Raw genomic sequence first — 23,856 nt, 5'->3', positions numbered from 1 at the left:
ATGCCCTGGGCTGAAGGTGGTGCTAAACCACTGAGCCACCCGGGCTGCCCCACTTTCAATTTTGAGCCTTCTTTCCACCTGTGTCAGATTGGAATACTGTGGGACATGCCACCTGGCAGATGAGTTATTTCAGCCTGGATTCCAGAAGAAAGTAAAAGGAGAAAGGGATTGGGTGGTTGTTGAGGGAGCCAAGAGTTTTCTGCACAGTTCTTCAGCTCCTCCTTATAGTGGGGGGTCTTGGCCCTCTGTACTTTCTTTCTGGCTTCTTGGTTCGTTGTCTTCAAGTAGAACTTGCTCCTGGTCCCTTTTTGAGACCCACTCAGATGTTTTATCACTCTGTATTTTAATTACATCCAGCTCTGAGGTAGAAACTATATTTGGGTCATCTTGATATCACAAAACACTTGGAATAACTTTTAAAATGCAACCATTCAATAAATGCTTATTAAATAAAGCAAATTTGTTTAAGCTTTGCAGTCACAGACCTTCTTCCTCTCTGAACATGTCAAGCATGTTCATCTCAGGATCTTGCTGTGCTTGCTGCCTGGAAAGCTTTAGATCCAGATCTGTTTAGCTCCCGTCCTCTTCTGGTTTCTGTTTAGATGTCATCTCGTCGGCGAGGTGTTCTTTGACAATCCTATATAAAATACCACCCTTTCCTAGCCCCAAGCCTTGGCAAGACTTATCCTGTATTACCCTGTGCTATTTTTTTTATAGCACCTGCAGCCCTTCTGATGGACGTCAACTCGACGATGGTCTTTTTACTACAATTAGAAAGACATTTCCTGTGATAACAGGAACATTTGTTTTGTCACCTAATTTATCCACAAGCCCCTGGAACAATGTTGGGCACATAGTAGGCACAGTAATATTTGCTAAATGAATGGTAAAGATCAGACTGAAAAGGATAATAATCACGGAAGTACCAGTTTGTTTACACATTTATGCAAGCACTGGTATTGTTGTTATAACTTTTATAATATCAAATCTTTAGTATTGCTCTCAGAAAAATAAAAACAAATTCTATTTTCTATAGATTGCTCCTGTGAAATCTAATTATGGATTAGTTTTTGTTTTAAAAATATTTGAATGCCAAGCATATCCAGTCAGAAAACACTTTTATTATCCATGCCAGCTTAATTTTTAAGGCAGTGAAATGGAAGACTGTCATTTCAGCAAGCAACTTACTTTCATTTGTGAGAATGGAATATTTTGAATATTCTAATTGATTTTTGAGGATGATTTTCCAGGAAAATCATCCTCATTTCTGTACACTGTACATTTGCCTTTAAGACAGGAAGAAACTAGAAAGAGGCATGGAAATTATTTACTCAGAAAGGTGAGAACTTAGAGTTGTCAGATAAATGGTTAGGAGGGTGGGTCAGTCAGTTCCAATGTAAAAGGTAAATCTTGGAACACTGAAAACTTTAAAGAAGATCTGGCTTAAAACATTATTTTATATGCATATTTAAGGTTTGTGAAGAGATCCTAGACTGTCATGAGCCCAAGTCTCTATTTTATTGTATTTTACTGCAAATTCACTTGGATATTTTTCCAGAAATCTTAAGTCTGTAATTTGGCTGTAAAAAAGTTGGTTATCAAATCAATATTATTATATGGCTTTTAGTGTCATAAGAATTCCCTTTTGGAAACCTATAAAAACTCATTTTTTCTCACCATAAACTTTATCTGTCACTTTTCTGTAAGGTCAGAGTACTAATGCTGGAGGTGATCTGCTCTGGGACAGAGAGTCAACAAAGTGGCCATAAAGTTAAAAAATGCCACATGGTGCTTTCCTAAGATTAGGATTTCTTTTTCATATCAAATTCGTGCTAATTTTAAAATATGGAAAGTTATATGTTGATAGGTGTGTTCTTAGTGTCCATTTAAAAAGAGATGAATTGATAAACTTGCCCCTAATTGTTGCAGTTAGGTATTTCATGTTTTTGTTAGTACTTCTGTGTTTCCTGGAGGTTAGTTCTTAATCGTCTCTATACTTTTAATGGTAGGTTGTTTTCCCTCTAGGTTTATAACTTAAATTTTTCCAAGTAGATGGTTTTAAAAATGAAATATGATGAAACTGTTGCACTGGAAAACAATTCCAGGAATAATTCTTTCTTATCACTTGAAATTTTCATGTTTTCATGGTATTTAAATTGTAAAAGTACTAGGACCTGGAGGTTCCATTTCAAAATATTTCTCTTTTAAGTCTGAGTTGATATTGGGTTAATATTTATTGAGTGAGTATCCATTCACCTATTGGATGAATATAAATGCAATAAATATAGGAAAACTCTGAGAGATTATGAAAGGAGACAGTCTTTTAAAATTAAAAGATTGCATCTGTAGTAGTTGACTATGCAATCAGTCCCTCCTTTTAACATGTGTAGCACATATGGATGATTACACAATAACAGGTTTCTACTTTTTTAATACAGACACTTTGGAGATTAAATGTGAAACTAGAAGTTCTTTTCAATTTTATTCACCTTAATTAAATATTTCCCCTTATTTCAAGACCTGTATCTAATTATTCAGGGCACAAATTAATTTTGACATTTTATTTGAACTTTAAAACTGAGTTTGCACAATGAATGTTCCTATTCAAAACTCTAAGTACTAAAATAGTATTTTAGTTTCTAACACACTCTGTCAAAAGTGCCAGCTCTAGATTCCTTATGGATAATAAAACCTTGATCTGTTTACAATTATTTAATAATTCACGTACTTTAAAAAATTAACCGGGTATTACTTTTATTTCATGCGTTAGACAAGCAATATTTGCAAAACCGAATTATAGTGTTTGTGAATAGCTCTAGCCCCATTAGTTTAACCCTTGCTGATTAGTTTTTTAAGTTTCTTTATAACAATAGTAGTTAGAATAATTTGAAAACCCCCAGCAAGCTTCTGGAGGGGAGTAAGCCTTCAGTAATTGGGAAGTAGTTTGTTATTTCAAACAATTTGGCCGCCTTCCTAAAGTTAGGAAAAATTTGTAGTTTCTTTTAAGTGCAAGTTGAAACATTTGGTGAAGTTAACTTGAAGAATAAAATGAAACCTGAAGAGAAAACCAAAATCACCTACAGTTGTACCATAAATGATTATTTATGCCTACCTGTGTGCATGTGCATTCTCGCTCACGTTTCTATACTCATTTCATTATATGTTTTTACGTATTCATAGCATGCAGTCATGCAAGGGTGGAAACATTTTCCCATGCCAACAAATGTTCTTGTTACGATTTTTGATCATTGATCATTTAACTATGAAATTCCTAGTTGTTGGACATTTTGGTAGCTTTCAATTTGGGGCAAGGACTTCAGTAAAGATCCTTGATAATTTCCGTGGTTAATTCTTAGAAGTAGCATTATTGCATCCAAAGATAGGCACAGTTTTTGGGCTTTTTGTATTACATTCAAGTGTGATAGGACATTTTGATACCTCAAAGCAAATCCAGCCTCGTACATTGGTAGAGTTGATGGCAGCCTTCAGGGCTTGAGAAAGATCCTTTTAATTCACAAACTATTCTCATCCCTTCTGCAGATGGCTGAGATTTTGCCATCACCTGTTGCTCCTTTGTATCATGCAAGTACTCCTCGGAGAGGTGACATTGTGCCTGGCAGGGATTTACTCTGTGCAATGTGCAGGAGTTTATCTGGTATTTTCAATCTAGTCCTTGCAAGTTAAGTTCGGAGGTAAGGCGGGGGCAAGGGACGTTAGAACAATGGACAAGAGTAATGAAGGGGGAATAAGTATTTCTTTACTTCAGTTCTGCTAAGATCATTTGAGCAACTGTTATATGGAATGCAAGATATTATGTACCTAGTTTTACGAGTTTAAGTTATAATCTCTCTCTACAGTGATTGAGGCTGTTTGTTAACTGTGAATGCTAATTAATCCAGTAGAGAGACTTAACGGTCCCAGATATGGTGCATATACATGCTGGATAGAGATGCAAGGGGGAATTAATTAACTCCTAAGCAACCTTACTCTGTTTGAACACACTGTTTGCAAAGTGTGAAATTACTTCCTTAAGAGATGATGAGGATGCAGAGTATGGCTTTGGGTAGTTTGTAGAGAATATTCTGTACTGTAGGGTCCCTGCTTCATTAGACAAAATATTTATATCATTGGAATGTCTCCTTGAAAAACCAGGTGATAAAGAGATAATAGTGACAGACAAGGCCACTAAGTAGATAAAAGTCATAGTGCTTGCTCCAATCAGGAAACTTTGAGCTATTGCTACTTATCTTTTATTCAGTGGAAACTTGTGTGTCAGATGATATGGGCAAGCCTGCGCTTCCTCTGTAGAAACTATGGAGAATAGTAGACCTTCTAGAAATAATACACTGTTGCCTGTGTATGTCTTTTCTTTACTCAACAATCTCAATCCTAAATATCTTCAGGATTTAAAAATTCCAGTCTATTATTATCAGACTGACTCTTTTTCTTATAATAGTGGATAGCTAATAATATGCCCCTTGTGATATTTAAAAATAGTGATACAGCTCTCATTACCACATCTCTTAGCCCCAGACTTACTCAGCCCTGGTCTAAACTGGGTTTCTGGGCTTTTTAAAATTTATCACTAATGATCTCTAGAATCTATCCAGTTTTTCTAGTGTTGGCTTCTTAAACCATCAGTAAAATGTCTTAGGCCACTGGCAGATTCTTGAAAAATACATGGCAGCTAGAAAAAGACTGCTGCAATGCATAAATAGAAGAAAATATACTTTTAACTAATTTTACTTCTAATAAATAAATTTCTATAATTAGGTGGAACTTTGGAGATGAGAAAAGTGTCACCAAACATTTTAGTTGATACGTCGTTAAGGCATGGTTTTACTGATGTGGATCTTTAAGGACAAATTCTAATACTGGCTTTCCCTCACACTTCCTAACACCATTTAAGTGAATCTGTCATTGCAGGGTGACTTCTGCTAATATAAAGGGAGTATTAAAAATATTAAGGGTGTCTAACGTCGGTTCTTTTAAATATATCTATTTCTAGCCCTTCAGCCCTCCAGAAATTTCTCTTTCTTCTCCCAAGTGTATACCTGATACTCTTTTGCCCCCTGAGCTGTTAAGATTTTGTATTTCTTGAAAGTTGATTTCCCTCACTGATAAATAGATTGATTTGTGAGATTATGTCCTTTTCAGTTTTCAGTGGAAGTGAGTAAATCCAGAACTTTATACTTGGTGACATTTATTTCAACCCATCAAGGGAATACCACCCATGTTTGCTTGGGTTGCAGCACTTCAAATAGGACGTGGAGAATGTTTGTGTGTTAGAGTCACCCTGCTATTTCTGTTTCAAAATTAACTGAAAATGTGATATGTGCCTCCCACTTGGAGAGGGAAACTTCTCAACAATTTTTTATTTAGTTAAGATGGATTAAGTTCTTAAGAGATGTTAGAGCGAGACTCACTAGCGCCAGTATAGTTAAGAATCTGTTAGTCATTTTATTTTAAACTCATTTGGTGTGTATATTTATAATTATCTTGCATAATCCAAGTCTGAGTTAAAATTTGGCATGGAAGCCAATGTAGGGTAGCAAGATAGTGCTTCTGACCAAGAAAAATATGCCTGTCTAATGATTAAACCAGTTGAATCCTTCCAGGTCACAGACTTGACTGTCCTTGTGTTAAATATTCTTGTAGTGTCTGGAAAGGCTAGAGAAGATAGTTAGTTGCCTGTGGCTTCTAAACCCCTCAGTAGGGCTGCTGGCAGAACTATTTTCCTTAGAAGGAGGTGCGACAATTTGAATACAATAAGATGCCACCTGTTATATTTTAGGTGGTGATAGAATTTGTGCATCCAGTTCTCTCCATTAGAGTAAGTAGTAATTAGTGGTAGGAAGGGGTGATTATTTGTGGTTGATAATAATAAAGGTCTTGGACAAGTTCAAGAAATTGTCAAGGCCATTGCCGAAGAGTTTTTTGGTTTATTGAATCAACAGAGTGTTGAACACTTTCTGTTTGCTAAGGGCTAAGGGTATAGTGGAAAGCAAGCAGACCTGGTCATTGTCCTTTGGGAACTTAATATCCAGTAGAGGATACGGATATTATATAGTCACTCATATAAATATAGCCTACAAGTGGTAAGCAGAAAGAAGTACTGCAGATTATTATATCAGGGAGACTCAGACTTTGATGGTGGCAGGACTGGATCACGAGATAGACTGAGCCTATCTCTGGCTGACCCCTTGCCTCCTGCTTCAAACCATTCTTGCCAAATGAATCTTGGTTATTGTCTTTCTCCCCTCTTAGTCATTAAGGCCTATTGCCCTATGGGAAAGGTGTTAGTCTAGAGCTGAGGGGTGAAGGGTGAGAGCTGTGGGTCCAGGGAAAGGATGATTATTCAGAACTCTGGAAGGAATTACAAGAGATTAGAACAAAAGTTTTGAGTTTTATCACCCTAACTATATTCTGTATAACTATATTGTGTGGTTTATGCCACTGATGTCCTGGATTTACAAACTATTAGGAGTTATATAATTAGATATAATATGTGATACATATATTTATCATTTATACCGACATTTATACTTCACATGCATATAAATATATACTGCACTATATATAACTTACATATTAATAATTAGTAAACATTGATATTTAATCCAAAAGCTCCAAAGACTAGAAAATGGACACGCCTTTTACTTATATCCTACCAGATACCTGCAATAAAGTATAATGGAAAGATACATGACTGTAGGGTCAGAAGACCTGGGTTTAAGCCCTTGTTCTGTCATTTACTCTGTGATGCTCAAATTCTCTATTTCTTCCTCTATGAAAGAAAAATGATTGGTCAGTGGCTCCCGCATTCCTTCCACCAATGATTCTGTGATATACCTGGGTTTTTCTACCTAGGTATCCATATCTGAATGGATCAGATGATCCAATTTTCTCCCACTGGACTGATTTGCAGCCCATTTCAGGAAGGTAGAAGCCTTGGAGAAATGCCATCTTGAGAAAGCAAATACATTATTCATCTTGTCAAATTTTTATAAAATGAATAATTGTTGGCAGAAAGTATTTAAAAATGCCTTTTCTTCTTCCCCATTAAATAAAAGGATAATTACTAAATGTGAAATGGGATCTCCAGATTTATGGTGAGGGAATTGGCTTCTCATCCAACTTCCACTGCTAGTATTAAACTAGGATGATGATAGATCAAGCAGATTAAAAAATTGCAGGTGATTTTCAAAATTCATGGATCTCACAGATATTCATTTTCTTAGGCTGTGAAACTTGCTTTGGCCCAGAATGCAATTCCTGATTGGTGGTGTTTCTACCATTTCTTTTTATCATTATTACTTCTATTAGTAGGTCAAGATAAACTCGTATCAACATAAAAAAAATCTAGTAAAGTCTCATTTCTGTGAACAGTAAGAAAAGAGAATCAGTCTTTGAAAGAGAATATAGTAAAATGTGTTTAAATATACCAGCTGCTTGATTTAGTTTAGATTTTGGGAGTAATGGGAAATCATTTGTAGTGGTGCTGCCTGATGCTCGGGACCTGTGGGCAGTGAGAGAGCGATGTTACTTGAAAGGCAGCATCAAGTTCGCATTTCCTCCTGATTTTTGGTGGAACTCTGCAAAAACTTAGTGACATCCACAATGTGCCGGATCCTGGGAAGCTCCCAGGAAAAGACTGGCACCATCCCTGTCCTGCGATTTTCAAAGGCCCAGAAGGAAACAGGCCATGGAAAGAGAGTAAAACAAGAACTGAGAGTGTACAGAGCAGAAGGGAAGTCCTTTTTAAGAGAAGTTCAGGGAAAGGCTTTATAGAATTGGTGATTCATGAGCAGAAATTTTAAGGAAAGTTCATGAGGTGAACATTAAGAGGCTGAAGAAAAAGAAGAGATAAAGGTGTGGAATCCCAGAAGTGGAACTGCGTGAGTGTGAGCGCTCGATATCCCCACAAGGCAGAGTCTGGGCAAGTGAGGAAAGAGAAATCACAGGGGAGAAGGAGAAGCAAGGCCCTGGCGAAGAGGAAGGAAGGGCCAGAGAAGCCAGGTCTTAACAACCTGTGTGTAGGAGCTTTGGGCTGTACCCACAGGTGATGGAGACCTTGAAGGTTTTTGAGCATGTCACCTCATGGTCAGATTTGCATTTTGGAAATTTCTTGTGGCTGAATTATGGCGAATGGTATGATGGGAACCAGATCGTGTGGCAGCATGGGGACCTAGTGAAAAGGGTAATGCAGTGGTCCAAATGAGTGATGAGATGGTTTTCTGGTGTAAAATTTTCTATTGATTCATAAATATACTGCTACATCTTAAAATGTCAGCAAATTGAAGATACTTTTAGCATTCAGTAGAACTGATTCATTGCTACTTTTATAGTTTGAAATTATTCATGAAATTAATAGCAATGAAAAATTGAAAGAGGACGAGTATTTTATTTGTCAGTGAAATTAAACCAGTAAACTTCTCACAAAAAATTTCGTAGTTATAATTTTGCTATATAATGTGGAATATAGCTTCACAAAAATGTAAGGCAATGAATTTGTAGTGTATACACATCTATTTACTTGGGGAAATTATGCATATTTGATAACAAGTGAATGATGTCATAGTGTCAGTGCCTATAAGTATTTGTTCAGTTTGCATTTGATACAGTTATAACCAAGACTTTATATTAATTTAAGTCATGGAATAAGTGACTGATAGTTCTAAACAGAAAGTTAAGTCCAAAGTTGAGAAAGAATGGAATATTTGTTAGGGAAAATTAAATAGCAATGTATACATATAAGATTATGATTTTTTCAAGAGCTTGTATAAAAGGTCGTAGGAAATCATATAATTGGAAAAGCACAATTGAAAATTACTTTAAACTGTGTCACAAACAGGATGGCATATAAGTCTTCTTACCAAATCTTGGTTTGGGTGCACAAATCCTTAGTTCTTCATTACCGCAACAGGAAACTAAAGTCAGAGCTGAAGAAATGAGAACACCCATAGCACTGTGAGGGCAATAAAATATTACAGAGCTACATCTCGTTCAGTATGAACCCAAGATTTTCATTTTTAGTGTTGCTATTTAATTACACACAGTAGTACATAAGTTGTCATAAATGTTAGGCTGTATGTCCACAGTCAGATAATGTAGGAATGATCAGTTTGCATTATGCATTATCTTTAATTCACACTAATGCTCAGGAATCTGATTCATTCCTTACTGTTCGCCAAACTTTCTTTAATTATGTAGAATATTGTCGGTGCCTGTAGTTTTAGGATTGGAAGGTTTGTACAGTGCATTTGATACCACATTGCATTTTAGTACTCAGAGATTACATTGAAGCTTTAGGGGTTAGGATGAATTTTCTACGCCTCTTTTTATAAAAAGTTTTTTAAAAAATAACTTTTTGGTAGGATCTGCTTATCTCTATGTCTCCCACCCTCTGACCCCCATATGATACTTGATTATAATGTGATACTTTGAGGACACTTTATTTTATTTTTTAGTAAAAATATATTTTTACTATATATTCACTCTTATTAGGTTCTGTTAGGGGAATTGATGGGCACATGTTTCAAAGCTGAAATCTTTTTATGCTTATTTTTTTACTATTTAATGAGATTTCAGGTATATTTTAACAACCGGGGTTTCCCTGATGAATCATTAAAATAAGTGAGTGGGTTGGAAGGTAATACTAACTTTTCTCAGTACTGCCCTGTTTTACCCTGCTGGGTTATTGGTTGCTTTTAAAATAGAACCTGGTGTGTTGGAGTTGGTGGGTGGAGGTGCAGAAGAGAAGGGGTCAGTAAGAAAATACCAGGTAAACCTCTGATGACCTATTGGGAAGTCCTACTCAAATTTTATTTTCCCCAACTTAGAGCATTTAGTGTCTAAAAGTTCATTGTGTTTTGCTCTCCCAAGCTTAACTTTTTAAATATTGTGTATAGGCAAATAGAAAATATATTTTCAGCTATTGATTGAAGTATAAGGTATCAAGCCATGTGTGGATTAGCCTGTGGAATCAATTTCTCATGTGTGTGGGATTAAAACCGTTAAAACCATCATCACTGAAACCATACCTTCCTACAGCTAATAGCAGTAAGGTGTCTGTGGAATATATTAACACAACAATTCCTCTGATTTAAAATTATTACTTGGTATTTGGTTGGAAAATTATTTTAATATTATAAGTAACTGAATTGACATCATATATGAGGGCTAATTACACATTTCTAATGTGACTTAGGTTTAGTTTAAAAAAAATCCACATGATGTATTTATATGTAGCATATTTTTTCCAATAAATCAATGGCATACTGCAAAATTCATTCTCTATACTTTCAAAAACAAACCAAACCAAACAAAAAAAACCCACAAACCTACAACAGCAGTTCTCTTAGAGGAGGTACAGCAAAATGTAGTTCACCTTGAAAATGGCTCAGGGAATAAAGAAATTGGGTCAAGCTTAAAATAAATTCAGGTACAGTGACAAAAAGTTTTAATAAAAATTAAAAATATTCACAGCTTTGGTTTCAGGCTACTTTTGTTCTTAGTGATCTTATCAATGCATTATTAGTTTTTAATTGAGATGACACTAATGGCACTTTCTCATTTTGGTCAAAATGTTTATGGGAAACATCTTTGTGGTTTTTCACTTTGTATCCTGTTTTAATTGGTAAATATAAAGTTCTGGAAAGGCAGACAATTCTTAGATCATTTGACCTCTGGGGATCTTAAGTAGAATTTGAATTGGTTTAAAATTCCTATGTCATAGCTATCACTTTGACTCATTTATATTGCCAATTTAATGTTTAGCGTTTAACCATGTATCGTTAAATCATAGTATTGATAATGAATTAAACTTTCATAAAACTTTAATAGTATAGTAGATTCTCATTCATCTGGTGTCACTGGGGAATAAAATACGCTGAAGAAATGAGTTTTTTTTTTTTTAACCGAAGCTTACTGGGTTAAGCAGAAAAACTTAAAAGTTGATAAAAATTTATCTGACACACTTTGTATGCTCTTTTTGGAAGGAAGAATGGATTGGCCATTAACTTTTTTTTTTTTTAACTTTTTCCTAACATCATGAAATATTAACATTCTAGTGTCAAGTAGAAAGGACATGGGCTTTTTGATTAGTATTTGTTCCCTCACATAAAAAAAGGTTTTTTGTTGTTTTTTTCTTTTGAAATAAATGTGACACCCCTAATTGATATACTTTCTCAGTTTTTGCGGGGGTGCATGTGCTAATGCTTTAACAGATTGATTAACTCAGGCACCTATGTAAGACCTTTGGCTGTGTATAGGATCACCTATCCTCGGTTGGCAAACACCTGGCCACAGCCTTGGGCTGTAAAGGACACCCTCTCCTTGCTGAGGAGTAAGCATTTTCAGTGTTCAGGACTGCTGCTCCCAAGCATTGGTAGTGGTCCATGATGTCTCCATTCACCCGTGCTTGTGAGCATCTGTGGTGTCTGGGTGACCACCTGCAGTTTTTTGGGATTATTGCTAAAATGAGCAAATAGTGCATTCCCTTTAAGTTTTAACAAATTCCAGCATAACAGCAAAAATTCTCTTTAACAAAAATTTTTTTTTTTTTTTAACCTTATGCTTGTTTGTTTCAAGCGGTGTTTTCTAAAACAAAACTCAAGCACAGTAAGAGTATTGGCACTTTTCTTTAATGTGCTATAATGGCATTTGGTTTGAATCTTATATTTAAAAATCAGCTTCCTCTCTTTTGCTTGCACCTAATGGGAATGGTCTTTCTTCCAGGTTGTGCTTTTAAGAAGACTATAGGGAAGAACGATTTTCTTCTTGCCACAAAAGTTGCAATAGAAGTAAGTAGGGGAACTGCCAGGATATGTCTGTCTCCACAAAACAAGCAGAACAAATTTCCATGAATCAAAGCCACTAAGTATAGTTTTCAGAGATGGTAAGACATAGTTACTCTCCCTAGAAAAATACCCCAAATGCAGGCACACCCATTGGCCACTAGAAAAATGCTCGAGTAAACGCTACTTCAAACCTGTACATTTCACTCTTCTTACTGAGCTATTAAAGGGGTGGAAATCTACTATAGCTATAATCTTTTTTTCCCCTTTTCTATTTTTCGACCTCCCACATGCTTGGTGTTCAGTTCTGCTTACTGAATGTCTTGAATCGACAATAGCACCTACACCTACTGCCTCCACATTGGCTTATGGTTTACAGATAACTAATGATTCAGACCCATAAGAAACATCTGTAAATACATGACATTATACGTGTTCTAGATTAATCATGAAAAAGGGCAAAGGGATGAGGAATCAAAATTTTTTCCCCTTCTAATATGATGTTGCCTTCTTTGAGGTTATATGAATGAAATATTCTTTAGAATGGTTTAGATCACATTCTCAGGTCATTTTTACAACAACCTTTTAAGGATATATAGGGCATATATACCCTATCATGATTAGATCAGAGGAAATAAACCAAGATAGAGATAACTGTGATGTGATCTCGTAAGCAAACTAATGTCAACTGCTTTTAGTCTGTCTGCCTCAAAACCTTTGATATAATTTTCAAAATTGCCTTATATTAGTCTCTCAGTTGACTTTCTAGAAGTTTCCATCATTTGAGGGATTAAAGGCTAATTTTTTTTTGTTGTTGTTGTTAAATTTATCTTACTGAACAGCATTTATTAGAGGTGGTCTCCAACTGCCCTGAGAAAAGCCAAGACTGCATAGTCAGTCCCTGAGCTTACTTCTCAGATACCTGTGGGGTTCTCAAATTCTTATTTGAGATACAAGCTGCTGATGATGAATGAGTGGCACCCACTGCACTTCATTTTTTTTTTTTTTTTTTTTTTTTTACCCACTGCACTTCAAATGTGTGTGTTTATCCACTTTTACCACCTATCCTTGGTTGAGAGGGGGCCATGATTGAAAATTACTGATTTTAAAATGAAGGAAGATTAGAAGATATTCTTTCCTCTTAAGTAAGGTGATTTATACTAAAAATGGGAGGGACAAATATCTTATTACTGTTTGTAAGTTATTATCTGCAATCTTATCTTCACAATATACCTCTGACATTAGTATTGTTATCCCCATTTTAGAGAAGACGAAACTGAGTCCTACAAAGTTAGGTGACTTGGTCAAGATCACACAGCTAGGAAATGACATTGCTGAGCTTCAGACATGTATTTCCCTGATCCCAGAATTCATGTTTTTTCCACCTAAGGAACACTGCTTCTTATTTTACAGATAAGTGAAATGTGTACTTGTATATTTTTCTTCAAAAATACTCATCGGAAGATTCAGACATCAAGAACTAAGCTTTTTTCATTCCAGTTGTATCTTTGAGAACCATTTGACACTTTCTCCTCTGAAATGAGATTTAAGTAGGCATTGCTTTGAACAGATGAATTACAGTTTTATTGGTGAAAAACATCATTGAGCGGCACCTGGGTGGCTCAGTTGTTTAACTGTCCAACTCTTGGTTTCAGCTCAGGTCATGATCTCAGGGTCATGAGATCGAGCTCGGCCTCAGGCTCTGTGCTCAGTGTGAGTCCGCTTGAGATTCTTTGCCTCTCCCTCTCCACCTGCCCCTCCCCTTGCTCCAGCACTCTCTCTCTCTCAAATAAATAAATATATATTTTTAAAAAGCATCATGGAGTTGTCAAGACTAATAATTTTATGGAACATTATTAAGAAAAGCGGTATGCTGTGTAATGAGTGGTGTTTACTTAAGTCTAAAGGAAAATTCAAACATCTGGAGTATTTTTTAAACAATGTAGTATTTATGTACGGAGTGATGTTTCTTCCTTACTTCTTCCAGGAAATAGCTTATAATTTTAAATGTATGTGGATTTTTTTTTTTTTTTACATTCTCACATATATTTTTATTTCACTGGGCACGTTAACAAAAGTCATATTATTAAACCAAAAAGTTGCTTGATAGCTGACTCACTGGGATGAAAATTTTACCATGTCTTTAATAACGACATTACTTTATCTCTCTTTTTTATTTTTAAAAATAATTTATTTATTCATGAGAGAGACAGAGAGGCAGAGACACAGGTAGAGGGAGAAGCAGGCTCCATTCAGGGAGCCTGACGTGGGACTCGATCCTGGGTCTCCAGGATCAGGCCCTGGGCCAAAGGCGGCATTAAACTGCTGAGTCACCTGGCTGCCCTGCTTTATCTCTCTTAATGGGATTGTTGTTTAAAGAAAGGTTGTAGAAACCTTGCTAATTCATAGGCATATGGCTTTACCCCGTTTTTTTTGGGGGGGGGCGTTTTCCTTTGCAAGTGGGAAATTGGCGATAGTGGGGAAGTGGTCAAGGTATGTGCAGTGTCTCAAGAAATTGTATCGTAAGATTTTTAACATTAGACAATTGAGATTTGACTCTGAAAGTGCTTTTTTCCTAAATATGGATTCACTGGGGGCAGTGATAGCTGGTGAATTTAAAGGTGAATTAATATGAGAGTTTCAGAATCAGAGGATTTCTGAACTGTACAGGGCCTTACAAACGAAGGGCTCTTGGAGTGGAAGTCTTAGGAGATGAGTGTAGGGACTGTCTGAGAGTAGTAGAGCTGTGGGCCAAGCCGCTTCTGTGGTTACTGAGTCAGGGTCACAGCTATTCCAACCAGGAAGTGAGTGATCACAGCAGGAGAGGGCTCTGAACTCCTGGGGCTGGAGGGAAAAAAAAAAAAAAAAAAAAAAACCTGAGTCATTGTGCAAGTAATCTTGGGGCAAGAAGAAAACAGAAATCAGAAAAATAAGCATCCTTTATTTCCTCTTGTTAACACAAATGTAAAAACACTGATTACAAAAGTATAAACCTTAAGTGTCATGTACTTTTTTTTTAAAGTGGGATGTAGCAAATTAAAAAAAAATAAGCTTCTATAAATTATTTGCTTTCTGAGTGTCATATTTTAACTTAGTTTTTAAAAAAGCCTTATGCACACACATATACATGTGTTGGAAAAAATATTGTTTTGCTTATTATTTAGGATCTGTGAAGGCTTGAAAAGGCCCATGAGTCTTCTCATCATTGAGGCGTTCTATGGAGGGTCCCATAAACAGCTGGTGGATCTGCTCCAAGAAGAGTTAGAAGACTGTGTCCTTTATACCCTTCCTGCAAAGAAATGGCATTGGAGAGCGCGGACATCAGCTTTATACTTCTCCCAGAATATCCCCAGCAGCGAACGGTACAGGTAATCAGAGCCCACGTGGCATCGTCAGCCTCTTTTTACTGTACGTGTTGCAGGGACGCTGCTGGTCCCTGGCATCCGTGAGGTTTCCTGCCGCCGTGGCATGGGCCCTAAGACGACAGCAGATACTCCTGTAGACACAGTGGAGCACATTCACACTCCCAGGGCATCCGGCTGGTAGAAAAGTGGCCTCCCTTAGAACCCCTAAGCCCTTGCTCATTTGTCTTGTGATTTTATCACATGCACCTGCGTGGGCGTGGATGACAGTGTTCGGCCCGCGGGGAGACTTGATCTTGGGCACGTTTTTGTTCCTGTACCATAACCTCCGGTGTCTCTTTTAGTGACTGTGCTGTTTTAGGTTCCTTTACTGTGTCTGCTCTGTACTAGGAGCTGAGGTTGACAAGACGGATGTAGCCAAGCTCTGTGCCCTTAAAGCTTTAAAGACTCTTGAGGTAGACATGGACTTGGAAGTGCAGCGTGAGCATGAAAAGCGGGGGAGTTGATTTTGACTGTGACAAAGCGGAGGTGGCTTTAAAGCGTTGGCAACATTTGCTTAGTCTTAAAGGATGGATAGATTTGGGGGAATGCCACTCAGTTCTGAATTCTGATTATTTAGGAAGTGGGGACCAGGGGTACCTATGAGAGATTTGTCTGGGAGCCCCTAGAAAGCTGAGTGAGAAATACGGATTACATCTGATGGGAAACAAGTGGAATACTGAACACCCCTGCCTCCGTACTCTCTGTTGGCATATACTGCCTTGCGTCTCCTGCTTGTTAAATAGTGGGGGGTTGTTCTACTGTGTGTGTGGTGTTTTCTTTTCTTTCTTTTTTTTTAAAGATTTTATTAATTTATTTGAGAGAGAGAAAGAGTACAAGCAGAGGGGAGAGGGAGAGGCAGGTTCCCTGCTGAGCAGAGAACTGATGCAGGACTCGATCCCAGGATCCTGAGATCATGACTTGAGCTGAAGGGAGACACGTACCCGACTGAGCCACCCAGGCGCCCCTGTGTTTCATATATCTGTTCTTCTTACCATTCTGGGCCCTTCTGTGTAGGACTGCGCTGGTTTAAGCAGCACTGGGGAGTGCAGGCTGATAATTAATGGAGTTAGGGAGACAGATTGTTAGAGAAAGGGCACATCACAAGCTGCAGTGCTTACCTTGCCTTCAGCAGCCCCATCTATCTGTTGCTGTTTGTAAGGTGCAGTCACAAGGGAGACGGCAGCTTGGGATTTAAATGTAGGTTGCTGTTTTTAGTAGTAATTTGAGGGATTCAGAGAATAACCCATTTGGTGTATGAAAACCATGGATCTTATCTGAGAATTCAGATTGTCAGGTGGAACGAATAGCAGTGCGTGTTTGAGTCACTCTGCTTGGGATTATAAAGGTAAAATGCTGTTTGGGGACATACTAAGAATTTATTTTTCCTTACGTAATTTAATGTTTTGTATTCTGATATCACTAAGTGAATATTGTTGCTTATAGTACTAGAAATTTCAGTGAGTGTATCAATATAAAAGTTTTAAAGGCGCTGATGAGACTGTTGCTGTGTTAAAATCTGTTTATAGTTGCTTTCACGATCTCCTTTAATTGTGTTTTCATAGCACCAATTGCATTGTATTACTTAGGGTCAAATAATCCTGTTGACTTTATGCACATTTTCATTTAACATTACCGTTTGGGAGAACACATTTCTACAATGACTAGGACATTGAAACGAACCAGTTCCTTATCTGCTGTTAGATTTCATTTTGATTATGCAGTTTTTCAGAATGAAATCATTGTATCGCAAATATATGTGTGTGGCTAGCGTGCCTACAAACACTCCCGTGTCCAGGGCTTCTCCACTCCCTTTGAGGCCTGAAGCATTTGAGGATAAAGATCACATTGCTCTTTGAAGCAGTCTTGTTTGGGAGGTCAATTTCTGCAAGATTGTGATGTAAAGTTTTACTCCCTGATACCCATAACCTACAGGTCCTATCTGTGGGATCTGAGATCTTTCAAGGTCACTCATCTAAGCTGTGCAGTTAACTGCATGAATCTAATCAGACTTCACTAAGAGATATACCTCGCCATTTGAACCTACAGTTATATTTGACCAATGATAACTTATCTACTCTTTTTGAATACTTTTGGAAAAATAGCAACAGCTTGGATTCTTACACGAAGTTAAGAAATATGCTCACTTTACCCTACTTTGAAGTGCGAGAGCAATCTTTTGTTACACCAGAGAAATCTGATCTCTGAGGAGACTTTTAAAGATAGGAAGTTTTCGCTTTTCGGTTAGTTAACTCTTGGTACACTTGGCAAATGAAATCCTCACAATCCATAAAGCCACCGGTCTTACGTTCTATGCAAAATTACTCTGAACAGGTAGGGACCATGTCTGATGAGAGAGACCCTGAATGTAGGCACACACGTTACTTTTCTCAGTTTCCATACATACAGTCATTATTGTTATAAGCTTGTTATCCAGAAAATGTTTTATTACTAACAAAATAAATGCTTTAGCCCAATTACTCAGTTTGATTCTGCTTTATCTTGACAGCTAGAAGAATGCATCACGGTTCACGTTTGGAGCCGTGTAGTTTTATCATAGATTACAAAAGCTCCACAAGTTATTTTTCCCAAAAGTAGTTGATAATGATTGCTCCATAGGTTATATTAAAATTTTGCCTTCTGAAAACCACAAAATGCAGAAATGTTTCGAGGATGGGCCTTACGTTTTGCGTTTTGAAATGTATGAGTCATTTGTCCCAAGGTTAGCGATTCGACTTTCTTAGACATACCTAGACGAGGGATCAAAGATTTTTCATTCATTTTTTTTTTCTTTACTGAACTGAGACGACCACTATTACCTAAAATCAGTTTTTCACTCTCAGCTGCTTACAATTATATTTTTCATTCCATCCGAGGTATTGTAGCAGATTCTGATCATTGGCCACTTAACAGCCCTTCTTCCTTGTTAACAGAATCACACTTGTCTTTGGAGTGGCTAAGTACCCAGCCCCTGGGAGTGAAGCACGATTGACCTGAGCTGGTCATTATGATCTCGTTTTCTGCCCAATTTTTCCCAGCTTTCCTTGCAGTTAGTGCTGGGCAGTCACTAGGTTTGGGCAAATTAGATTTAAGTGGATGACTTCTGGGGGTTCTTCCAACAAAGTTTGTTTTGTTTTGTTTTTAGTTATGAAAGGAGAAGGCCATTTTCCTTTCCTGCATTTGACAGTGGTTGTGATGTCTGCAACCGTGAGGCGACAGGATGAGGGCAAAATGCCTGGGCTGCCAAAAAATGGCTGATGGAAGGCTGGAAAGAGCCTGGATTAGACTTCCATTTTGAGCAGTGGAGCTACCTCCTCACCTGAAAACCCTCCATGTCTAAAACATCCAGAAATGATTTGTAAAGTGTTAACGACTTTCCTTTTAAGTCCATAGCTAAACAAAGAGAGGATCCGAAGGACGATCTGGAAGTTAAAGTGGCCTAGAAGCTGTGGTTACCTCGTTTTCGTGAGGAGGACTGGTTAACTTAGATATGTTATGTTCTGAAATGAAATATCATGCAGCTCTGACCTGAATTAGGAAGATTTCTATGGACTCTCGCGGGAACCTGTCCAAGGCATTTGCAGTGACAGAAAGTAGGGTGCCAGACAATGTTATTAGGTATTGTCTTTGGTATAAAGAAAGGAGGTTAAAGATACAAAGCAATGGAAGAGCGGACTGGAAATGAATAAAACACATTTGTCTGAGGATCAGTGTGGCAGAGGATGTCTGTGCCCACCCATGTCCCTCTGACCTTTCCCTTTCAGTGCACCCTGGCCAGCTTCCCACTGCCAGGGTGTGCAGCTCCTTGCCTGAGGGAGCAGCTGCTCTGGCGGCGCATGCGGCAGGCTGTGAACAGCCCTCCACAAACGATCTTCACCCCTCGGATGAAATCATTCTGAAGGGTGTGCAGGAGAGAAATCATTAACAAAGATTCCTTAAAAACCCTGTAGGTCAGAAAATGTACCAGCATAATTCTACATAACTCCTGGGTCACAGAAGAAATCATAATGGGTAATAAAAAGCGGGACTGAATCATAATGAACATATTGTATATCACAATGCTGGTTGTATCTACATTGACAGCCCCAGCCACATCATCTTTAATAAATTTATTTTTATCATTTTTTAATTGTGATACGCAGGCCCTCTAAAGCTTGTGGCCCAGAGCCAGGGACCCTCTTACTTGAATCTGGGAATAGTATTGGGAAGGAAAGAATGGAAAGAATGAAAGAAGTGGAGATGGAGAAACTAATAGTTATTTTGAGATAATAAAATAGACACAGGCCTGATTTGTTTCAAAGGCACAAATAATTTTTGGAATTATGTAGATCTGGATTTGTGGATATGGCACAGATCCGTAAAAAGGGGAAATGCTCTTAATAGTTTTATGTCAGTAGATGAAACCTTAGACAAAAGAGTGAATTTCTTAGAAAAACATAACTTACAAAACCTCACTTAAAACGAAACAGAGGGGGTGTCTGGGGGGCTTAGTTAGTTAAATGTGTGCCTTTGGCCCCCCTCCGGGCTCCCTGCTCAGTGGGGAGGCTGCTTCTCCCTCTGCCTCACTGCACAACCCCCCACTCCTGCATGCATGTGTGTTCTCTCTCTCTCTCTGTCAATAAATAAAATCTTTTAAAAAAATGAAACAAAATTTGAATGGAATTATAATCATTAAAGATACTGCATTAGCTAAAAATCTGCCCACTACAAGGTAGAGGCAGGGTCCCTGTGCAGGGTTGGTTTGCTGCGTTGGTGCCACCCTACCTCTTTCCAAACTTGTGTTATGGGAGATTGAGGGTCTGTTTTTTAGGTTTTCTGTTTCTTGTAGTCGTACGAGTCCTGACTGTTAATAAATGTTGATTATCATTATGATACCTTTTCCTTCGCACCTCAACCCCACCCCCCTTTTTTTTAATGACCAAGGAGGGGCAAGGAAAGGAAGTAGTTGGATAGGAATTAAATTGAGTGAAAGCTCAGTTGGGTCAAGCAATGCATAGAGTAAAATTAAAGTTTATGGTGATATGTGGCTGTTGATAACTCTGTTTGATTTGCCATAATTTTTAATGGTACCATTGTTGTGGCCTTTTACTAAGCAGGTTCTCTTTCAAGGAATGTGTGAATTTTTTTTTTTTTTAAATGACCTCTTCCCTGTGAAACACTGAATGCAACTTTCTTTGGGAAAATGAACATTTTTAGCTAATATGAATTACTTATGTCTGTTTGTTGTTTGTAGCTAGTCCTTGTGAAAAAAGGGATGGCTAAACTAGTGGGTGTAGGTGGGTGTAGGGCATTAATACAGAAGGTGGTGGTTTTCAAACAATTCTTTTGTAAATTAGTAATATAAATTTTTCTTTGCTTTACAGTTATGTCTTGTTTTGAATTGTTACCTTTTGTGAAAAATATAACTTTCTGAATAATATAAATATTCTTTTTTAAATCATGAAACATTTTTTTAAAAGATACCTTTCTGGGATCCCTGGGTGGCTCAGCGGTTAAGCGCCTGCCTTCAGCCCAGGGAGTGATCCTGGAGATCAAGGATCAAATCCCAGGTCAGGCTCACTGCACGGAGCCTGCTTCTCCCTCTGCCTGTGTCTCTGCCTCCCTCTCATGAGTAAATAAATAAAATCTAAAAAATAAAAAATGTAAAAGATACCTTTCTGAATAATTTAATATTATTTTCTTTTTTTTAAAGATTTTTTTTTAAATTTGTTCATGAGAGACACACAGAGAGAGAGAAGCAGGCAGAGACACAGGCAGAGGGAGAAGCAGGCTCCATGCAAGGAGCCCGATGTGGGACCCCATCCCAGAATCACGCCCTCAGCTGAAGGCAGATGCTTAACCACTGAGCCACCCAGGGATCCCTGAATAATTTAATTATTTTCATTACAAAAACACCTTTTTATTAGTGTGTGACATACTTAGGAGTATAAAAGTAAACGATGACTAATAGTAATTTGTAGGTGAGTGAATTTATAGGTAGGTTTGGTTTAGATAGGGCAGTCATTTTATATCTCTGTAGTAACCAGAACAGGATTTGATGGGGTTAAGTAATAGTAATAATAGCTAACGTATTGGACACTTACCCTGAGATGGATATTCTACAATCCTGGAAGCCTGACAGGGTTTTCCTGGTTTTATGGAAGAGGAAACTGAGGCTTAGAAAGTCAAGATATTTGCACTGGATTACGCAGCCAGTTAGAGGTGGATATGCGGTCGATCTCAAGTCTGGCCACTGCAGAGGCCATACAATATTCTTTATAAGCCCATGCTCGTAACTACTATGCTATCGTGATTCCCTCCCCAAGCAGGATAAAATAATGAAGAAAATTAAAATTAAATCTAAGTACCTCTTGATTTAAAGTATATGACTAAATTTTACTATTAGAAGAGGGTGTGATGTTTCTCCTGGTTTTGAGAAGTATTATTTTTTAAAAATATTGTATTTATTTATTCATGAGAGACACAGAGAGAGAGAGAGAGAGGCAGAGACACGGGCAGAGGGGGAAGCAGGCTCCATGCACGGAGCCCGACGTGGGACTCGATCCTGGGACTCCAGGATCAGGCCCTGGGCGGAAGGGAGGTGCTCAACCGCTGAGCCACCCGGGCTGCCCTTGAGAAGTATTAAAGTTCTCAAAACTTGTTGGAGACTGGAGGTTGCAAACCAGGAACCTTCCTAGGTCTGTGACTCTGTGATGTTCTCATTTTTCCTCAGGGCATTTGCTCTTTAGGTTTTGGGCATAGAAATTATAAGTCATTTGAATTGCCTTCTTTTGAAATCCAGATAAAAAATGACATGTGATGGATGCATTATAAAAAATCACAGGGTAGACTCAGGAATACAAACGTAGCATTTTTTTAGGGTGTTCACCTGCAGTCTCAGGTTATTCTCAAGGTGGTCTCCTGTTAAGTTCTCTACTTGGTTCATAAACTTGGCCGGAGGCCGCGTTCCCGCACTGCCTAGCTCACTTCCCTCATAACATTACCAATTGTGTTCATTTGGGATTTGGATGATGTTCCCCCACTCTGAAGAGTGCTGTCATTAGGTGCAACGCAGCATCCTATAATCTCACCGGTGTGTGACTGCTCCATTAGTGAGAACTGGCCTCGAGCTCCCCCACCACGGTTGCCGGCTTCACCAGCTTCCCTATTCTGTGCTGCCTAATTGTGGGGTTCTCTTTTGGTATGCGGTTCTATCAACCTTGCTCTCCTATCTAGACAGTGCACAGCACAGCTTTCCAGAATTTGAGTACTTCTTAGAGCTTTATCCACAGTGTTCTGTCGCTGTGAAATCTCTTCTGCTTGATAGTAACGTTCAGTTTAGCCATCTGGACTTCAGGTCGAAAACGTAGCTGACCACAACACTATGGAAAGAGAAGAATCCCACAAACCAAATAGCCACCCATCCTGTCAGCCTGTGTCTCTGCCTCTGTATGCTTCTCTCTCTTTCCTCTCCCCCTCTCCTCCCTCCTACACACACACACACAGACACACACACACACTACTCTTAAGTACTCTAGCATCTTCTTCACCACAAAACTGCAAATTAACCCTGTTACCATGTTTCCTAAAGTTTGCTTTTTCGTGCTACATCTTTTCCCCTTTTCTTTATATTCCTCTGTCAGTGTTCTTAAGAAGCAAAATAGCCCAGTTTCAGGAAAAAAAAAAAAGATTTTCTTGTGGAGTTTGGAATTTATTCTCACCACAACCTGCTGATTCAAAAGTGTTCGTATAGGTAGTAGCATGCGCTGTGAGCCGCTGCTTCTGAGGAGTTAAAAGCATCTAGTGCAACTTCAAGTGCAGTGTGTATTTTTAATATCTCTTCTAGCTTATTAAAAAAATCATGTGTAAGAATCCATAAGCCCCCATGTAAAGGTACATATAGATATACAGCATTATTTCTAAGAGACTGTGCTGCTTAAGGGCTGTTAGGGTAAATCTCCCATATATTTAATCCCTTTGAAATTTGACAACTGTATTTTAAAAGAGAAACTGGATTTGTTTTTTTACAGGATTTTACTTATTTAAGAGAAAGAGATCACAAGAGGGAGGGAGGAGAGATAGAGAGAGAGGCGACCCCTCGCTAAGCAGGGAGCCCAATGCAGGACTTGATCCCAGGACCCTGGGATGGATCATAACCTGAGCCAAAGGCAAATACTTAGGCAACTGAGCCACCCAGGCACCCAAACTGGGTGTTTATTACACTTTTACAGAGGAGAGAAAAGTCATTATTTTTAATGAATGACATGGAAAAGGCAGAAAATCCCGAACACCCCCGCATGGATACAAGAGGTACGATTATATAAAAAAGCCCTGACTGTACAGTAAGGACCTTCATAATTTTGCTTTTAGAAGCAATATGCTTAGTTTTGACCTAATAGTCAAGAGTGTGAGTCTGATCTTAGAACGCTTCTAATCTAGTTATTTTTAAGTGTTGAGTGTCTTCATTTGGTTTATGGAAAAAGCCTTTTAGGAAATGAAAGGCAGTTTTATTATATTTCCATTCCTGACATTTTCTGAATTTGTTTATATTTGAGAAAGTTTTTCTGCTTTTATTAAAGTCATAATCAATGAAAATATGTTTTGCTTCTGGAGCTGTAGCGGGTGTGCACAGGTATTCATCTCTGACTCACCGTGTTGGGAGCCTCTAAAGCTAAGAT

The 23,856-nt window shown here is 38.0% G+C and overlaps 1 protein-coding gene across 22 annotated transcripts in view; it reads left to right on the top strand.

The window, feature by feature from the left end:
- GTDC1 (glycosyltransferase like domain containing 1) overlaps positions 1-23,856 on the top strand; it is a 427,409-nt gene that overhangs the window by 108,689 nt on the left and 294,864 nt on the right. For 14 of the 22 annotated variants that reach the window (XR_012013265.1, XR_012013264.1, XR_012013268.1 and 11 more), the window contains exon 3: positions 14,963-15,166. The exons of 1 other annotated variant lie outside the window; for it this stretch is intronic. Coding sequence is in view for 16 of the 21 variants with exons in the window: in XM_072789071.1 (XP_072645172.1) it covers positions 14,963-15,166 (204 nt within the window). In the remaining 5 variants the exon portion in view is untranslated. Of the gene's footprint in view, positions 1-11,739; positions 11,805-14,962; positions 15,167-23,856 lie in introns of all 22 variants that reach the window. 7 more of the 22 variants (XM_072789078.1, XM_072789079.1, XM_072789081.1 and 4 more) reach the window with 1 other exon arrangement.

The sequence above is a fragment of the Canis lupus genome, chromosome 20 (genome assembly GCF_048164855.1).
Source record: "Canis lupus baileyi chromosome 20, mCanLup2.hap1, whole genome shotgun sequence".
In the NCBI taxonomy this organism is placed as follows: Eukaryota; Metazoa; Chordata; class Mammalia; order Carnivora; family Canidae; genus Canis; species Canis lupus.
Note: the sequence above shows the minus strand (reverse complement) of the source record. Positions and strands in the feature narration are given on the sequence as shown.